Raw genomic sequence first — 6,796 nt, forward strand, 5'->3', positions numbered from 1 at the left:
CACGATCTTGAGTTTTTTTGTACTACGTTTCTCAACGGGAAAACACGATGATTTTGGTGATGATAAGGAAAACAAGGTTAATGACATGAAGTAAGCATAAATATGAGAGACAAATTTTACGTGGTTCGGAAAGTTTTGCCTACATCCACGGATGAATCCCCGTAGAGAGAGATATTTCACTTATATGACTACAATTGGTTTTTGATCCATTTTAGGGTTTTCTTCTCTATTTTTTCCATCTCTTTCTCTATCAGGACGTCCCTGTTTACACAGTTGAATATCTGGGTTCAACCCTAATTTGGAGATAAACTTAAATGGCATTAACTTGCCTTGCATGCCTCCTGGCATTAATCTCCCCTGCATGCCTCCTTTCTGCTGTTGACTGTGACTGTCAAGCTTTGAATGGTGTGACCTGCTGGCAGACATGGCTGGAGACTGGATGGAGGCTGGATGGCAGCACAACTATCAGCATGGATAGAGACCGGATAGCAGTGCGGAAGAGTACTTAGCTGGAAACTGGTTAGAAGTGCGACTGGAAACTCGGCTTCGACAGTTGACTGATGGTTGACTTCGACCATTGACCGGGCATTGACCTTTACCATTGACCAGGTGTTGACTTCATGGAGCACTAGACTTGCTGGTAGCTACATCAGTGGGTAGGCTGGTGGTAGCTGAATAGTGGCCCAAAACAATATTTTGGCCCAATATGTGGTATTTTTACTTATGGTACAAACAAACTTATTCCAACTGCTGCCTCCGTAGCAGCGTCTGAGCGGATGGATTTCTCCAAACCCTCCAAAAAACATATAAGCATCCATGGTAGACGCACTCGTCATCTCACGCAGCAACATTTCAACCCATTTTGATCGGTAAGAATCTCCAGGATTGACTTGTTCTAGAGAAGTTGAATAACGATGTAGCCTCTGCCTCTTTGATACTGGATAAGAATAAGGAGGAGGAGATGTTTTTGATATTTCTTCAAACAAGGATGATGTTCGCTTTTCACTCACAACAGCAGCAACCATGGTGGTCTCTTGTGATATGATCTGATACTGAAACAAACTTTGATTAATTGAATGGAGACAACCAACGTAGCCAAATCCTTCGAAAAATTAATGAATAAAAAGACCTAGAATAACCGATCAAAAAAAAAAAACAAGACCTAGAATAATTATTAGAGAATCCAAGAAAAGGGAAATATAGTCTGAGATACCTAGAGCTTTTCTAGTCGGGAAAGTAACTATCACTATAAATTTGGTTCGTATGGCAAAACAGGCTCCCCCCTTAAAAATTTGGTTTCTCTGTCTCTTCCTACAAACAATTTTCTTGCGGTAGCCATGTTTATAAATTTCCCTTCTTCTATATTCAGTTTCCAAATCCATGTCGAGTGCCATATTCTAATCCAAGATTGGCGAAAATGTTTTTTTTTTTGCCAATCTTATAATTATTGTTGAGTAATGTAATGTTGTTACTGTTGGCAAACGGATTGCAAAAGCTTTGCAAGCGGATTGCAAGAGAGTAGTGAATCAATGTAATTGGAGTGTTAGCTTTATATTTAGTTGTGTGTTGACTAAATGAGTGGAGGAAAAATATCCACACGTTTTATCTTGTAAGGTCTCATATAGACCAAGTAGAAGAAAGAGAGAATAAGGTGATGGTAACAAACTTGTGTAAGAACTGTAAGAGAAGAAGTTAATGAAAACAGAGAGTGAGAAGAACTAAGAGTTCCCACTTCTCCATTAGCAAAATCAGTCCTAAACACATATTTTTATCCAAATAACCAACAGTTGGTATCAGAGCATAGATCAACTGAATCTGATCCTAGTGAGCCAAAAATTTCAGCAAAAATAAGAAGTTTTAGCCCCAAAATCAAAGAAATAAGAATTCGGTTTTGAACCAAAACAATGGAAAGTTCTAGTAATTCAAGCCTATACATACAACAACCATCAATACCACTTTTTCGTGATGAAAACTATTTTTGGTCTATTAAAATGAAGACCTTGTTCATGTCTCAAGAGGTATGGGAAATTGTTCAAAACAGGTATCATGAAGTTGAAGATACATCAACTCTAGAACAATCCCAAAAGGATACACTCAAGGAGAGTAGGAAGAAGAATGCTAAAGCATCCATGTACATTCAACAAGAAGTTGGAGACACTATTCTACCAAGAGTAATTCACTTTCCTAAAGCTAAAGAAGCTTGGGACATTCTTCAAAAGGAGTATGGTGGAAACAAGAAGGTAAGAGAGTTGAAACTTCAGTCATATATAAGAGATTTTGAAAATCTTAAAATGAAAGATAATGAAAAAGTAAATGAGTTTTCTTCTAGAGTTATTGAAATTGTTAAACAAATATTGATGTGTGGTGAAAAGTTAGACGAAAAAAGAATTTGTGAGAAGATTTTAAATTGCTTAGTGGAAAAATTTGAACCCATTGTGGCTGTTTTGGAAGCAACAAAAGTTTTCTCTACATTGGAGTCACAAGAGTTATGGGCTCAATTAATAGTGTGTGAAGAAAGGGTGTCTCGACATGCCGAGAAGTCGATTGAGAATGTTTTTCAATCGAAAATGAACTTGGCCTCTAAAAATTCAGCAATGAAGAGAAATGAATACAAGGGTGATTCTTCATCAAACTACAAAGGAAAGGGAAAATACAATAGAGAAGGAGCAAGTTCTAACAACCACAAAAGGGTGAACCACCGAAGAGAAATTTTTGCAAGAAGAATTGTCACTTGGAGAAGAATTGTTGGAGCAAAGGAAAACCTCAATGTCAACATTGCAAGAAGTATGGACATTTGGAGAAGGATTGTAGAAACAAAGATGATGAAGAACAAGCCGGTAGAGCGGAAGAAAGGGAAGAAAAACAAAAAAAAAATTATGCTTGTCAAAGTGCTATGGAGACTTCCAAGAGTGAAGTATGGATTGTAGATAGTGGTTGTACGACTCATATGTCCGGTGTGAAAAGCTTATTTGTGGATATGGATACATCCATAAATTCTCTAGTGAAGATGGGGAATGAAAACATGGTTCAAGCTAACGGAAGAGGTACAATTTGCGTGCAAACTATCAATGGAGCAAAGTACATAAGAGATGTTTTATATGTTCCGGATTTGGAACAAAATTTTCTTAGTGTTGGGAAACTTGTGGAGCTTGGGTACGTTGTCCACTCTGAAGATGAATATTGCACCATTTATGACAAGAAACACAAGAACAAAAGATAAATGATGAAGACTATCAAGATGGAAAAGAATAGAAGATTTCCAATTGTGTTTGAAAAGGAGAAGAATGTTGCAATGAGGATGGTAACCATGGATGAAACGTGGTTATGGCATAGAAGATCTGGGAATTTGAATTTCAATAGTCTCAAGGTGCTTTCCAACAAGAACATGGTGCAAGGGCTTCCACATCACATCAACAACAAAGAAGGAGTATGTGAGGGTTGCGCACTAGGGAAGCAACATCGCCAACCATTTCCAAAAGGTATAGCATTGAGAGCAAAGGAAATTCTTGGTTTGGTACATACCGATGTGTGTGGACCAATGAAGACACCAAATCATGGAGGTAATAGATACTTCATTTTATTCATTGATGACTTTACTCGCATGACTTGGGTGTACTTCATGAGGCAAAAATATGATGTGTTTGGTATTTTTAAGAAAGTTAAATATCTTGCTGAGAAACAAAGCGTCCATTACATCAAGGTCATGAGAAGTGATAGAGGCAAAGAATACAACAAAAAAAACTTTGATAAATTTTGTGAAGATGAAGGCTTAGAAAGACGACTCACGGTGGGTTATACTCCTCAACAAAATGGTGTTTCGGAGAGGAAGAATGAAACTGTAATGGAGATGGCGAAGTCCATGCTTCATGAGAAGGGTATGCCTAAATTATTTTGGGCAGAAGCCGTGAATGTTGTTGTCTAGTTATTGAATCGATCGCCAACAAAAGCCGTATGGGATCAAAATCCGTTTGAAGCATATAGTGGAAGAAAACCGTCGGTAAGGCATCTCAAAGTGTTTGGAAGTGTGTGTTATTCTCAAATTCCAAAGGTGAAGAGAACAAAACTTGATGAAGCAAGTGAGAAATGTATATTTATTGGCTATAGTCTCCAATCAAAAGGCTATAGGTTGTATAGATTGAAGAGCAACTCAATGATCACAAGTCGTGATGTGTTGTTTGATGAAGGCGCTTCATGGAATTGGGAAGAAAGTAAAATTGAGAAGAGAAACATTATTGTTGATGAAGAAGAAGAAAATTTAGCAACAAATGAAGTTTAAGAAGGTGAAGAAGAAGAGGAAGAACTACCTCAAACACCCCCAAATGCAAGACAAGGAGCATCTCCAAGTGTGTCCCCAATGTCTACTTCAACATCACCACGACCAAGGAAGATGCAACGGTTGAGTGAAGTGTATGAAAGATATAATTTTTGTATGGAGGAACCGGAAAATTTTGAAGAAGCTTCAAAGGAACCCATTTGGATAAAAGATATGAAAGAAGAAGTTTATGTCATTGATGTGAACGATACATGGGAGAAGGTAGCAAGGACGAGTGACAAAGAAGTTATTGGTGTGAAATGGATCTACAAGGTGAAGTACAATGCGTATGGATCGGTTCAAAGATACAAAGCAAGGTTGGTGAAAAAGAGATACTCACAACAACCTAGTATCGACTACAATGAAACGTTTGCACCGGTTGCTCGCCTCAACACCGTTAGATCCGTGATTTCTATGGCTTCCCAAAAAGGTTGGTTACTATATCAACTTGATGTGAAATCAGTGTTTTTGAATGGAGAACTCGAAGAAGAGGTCTATGTAGAACAACCACAAGGTTTTGTGGAGGAAGGAGAAGAAGACAAGGTGTACAAGTTGAAGAAAGATTTGTACGGCCTAAAGCAAGCACCAAGAGCTTGGTATAGTGATATAGATGGATACTTCAACAGGCAAAACTTCAACTAAAGCAAGAGTGAGCCTAAATTATATGTAAAGACTCAAGGTACGTCTATTCTCATTGTTGCTTTGTATGTTGATGACCTTATTTGCACGAGTAATGATGTTCATATGATTGAACAATTCAAGAGAGAAATGATGATGAAATATGAAATGAGTGACATGGGTTTGCTCAAGTGCTTCCTTAGTATTGAAATTCACCAAAGTGAAGATGGAGTGTTCATTTCTCAAAGCAAGTATGCCGAGAAAATGTTGAAAAAGTTTGGTATGCTTGGTTGTAATCCTACATCAACACCACTCACAGTAAATGAGAAGCTCAGGAAGGATGATGGAGGAAGAAAAATTGATGAGACTTACTATAGAGGTCTTATTGGAAACTTGTTGTATCTTACCTATACAAGACCGGATATTATGTTTGCTTCAAGTATACTTTCTAGGTTCATGAGTTCACCTAGTCATCTACATCTTGGCGCGGAAAAGAGGTTGTTAAGGTACATACAAGGAACTATGAATTTTGGGATCAAGTATTCTATAAATTCAATTGTCAAATTGATTGGATATTGTGATAGTGACTTGGAAGGTTGTATTGATGATATGAAGAGTACGTTGGGGTATGATTTTTCTCTTGGTTCGGGTATATTTTCTTGGGCATCAAAGAAGCAACAAACAGTAGCTCAATCTACAGCGGAAGCGGAGTACATTTCGGCATCAATAGCTACATCTCATATCGTATGGATAAGAAGAATTTTGGAAGATATCCAAGAGAAGCAAAAAGGTAGAACTGAATTTTTTGCGATAACAAATCAGCAATAGCAATGTCCAAGAATTCAGTTGAACATTGTAGAGCAAGACACATTAAGCTCAAATATCACTTCATTCGAGAAGCGGTTGAAGATGGTGAGATAGAACTCAAGTATTGCAAGACGGAAGACTAATTGGCGGACATATTCACCAAGGCACTTCCCAAAGGAAAGTTTCAACATTTCCGTGAACCACTAGGAGTAGAAGAACATCACATTAAGGAGGAGATTGTTGAGTAATGTAATGTTGTTACTATTTGCAAACGGATTGCAAAAGCTTTGCAAGCGGATTGCAACAGAATACTGATCAATGTAATTGGAGTGTTACCTTTATATTTAGTTGTGTGTTGACTAAATGGGCGGAGGAAAGACATCCACACGTTTTCTCTTGTAAGGTCTCATATAGACCAAGTAGAAGCAAGAGAGAGTAAGGTGATGGTAAGAGAGTTGTGTAAGAATTGTAAGAGAAGAAGTTAATGAAATCAGAGAGTGAGAAGAACTAAGAGTTCCCACTTCTCCATTAACAAAATCAGTCCTAAACACATACTTTTAATCACCCAAATAACCAACAATTATGAAAACTCATATCAATGATGTAGCTATAATGAAGAGATTTTGAATGATAAACCTCTCATGAAGGTTTTGAAGAAAAATTCATCAAGCTGAGCGCACTGAGGAGGAATCTGTCAACAACAACTAAAAGAATTTATTAATAATGTATAGTCCTCTTAGGAAGAAATCTAGTAATGGCAAATTAAGCTTTTAATACTTCTGTCAGTTTAGATACATGTCATAATGAGGTTTTCAAGTTTTTCTAGAGTCAAAACTATCCTTCAAAATTATCTTTCTTTCTAATGGTGTATTTGTCATCGAAGATTTCTCACAAGAGATTCTTTAATTCGCAAAGGTATTAATGCTCCTTCTAAATGTTTGTTCTGTAAATGGAAATGGATCTACCTGTAGTCTATTGTTGCACTGCAGTAGATACGGCAGCACTTTATGAAGGAAATGAAGCACTAATTTATTACTCATAAAGATCTTCCAACTGCTT

At 37.3% G+C, this 6,796-nt stretch overlaps 2 protein-coding genes across 2 annotated transcripts; both read left to right on the forward strand.

Moving 5' to 3' along the window:
• The first annotated feature begins 1,991 nt into the window (after window positions 1–1,991).
• LOC113325151 lies at window positions 1,992–2,927 on the forward strand. Its single transcript, XM_026573372.1, has one exon. The coding sequence runs from the start codon at window positions 1,992–1,994 to the stop codon at window positions 2,925–2,927; it is 936 nt and encodes a 311-aa protein (XP_026429157.1).
• Window positions 2,928–5,098: 2,171 nt separating this feature from the next.
• Window positions 5,099–5,758, forward strand: LOC113325152 (uncharacterized mitochondrial protein AtMg00810-like). The gene has a single exon (XM_026573373.1). The coding sequence runs from the start codon at window positions 5,099–5,101 to the stop codon at window positions 5,756–5,758; it is 660 nt and encodes a 219-aa protein (XP_026429158.1).
• The last annotated feature ends 1,038 nt before the right edge of the window (window positions 5,759–6,796 follow it).

Source organism: Papaver somniferum, chromosome 11, assembly GCF_003573695.1.
Source record: "Papaver somniferum cultivar HN1 chromosome 11, ASM357369v1, whole genome shotgun sequence".
NCBI lineage: Eukaryota > Viridiplantae > Streptophyta > Magnoliopsida > Ranunculales > Papaveraceae > Papaver > Papaver somniferum.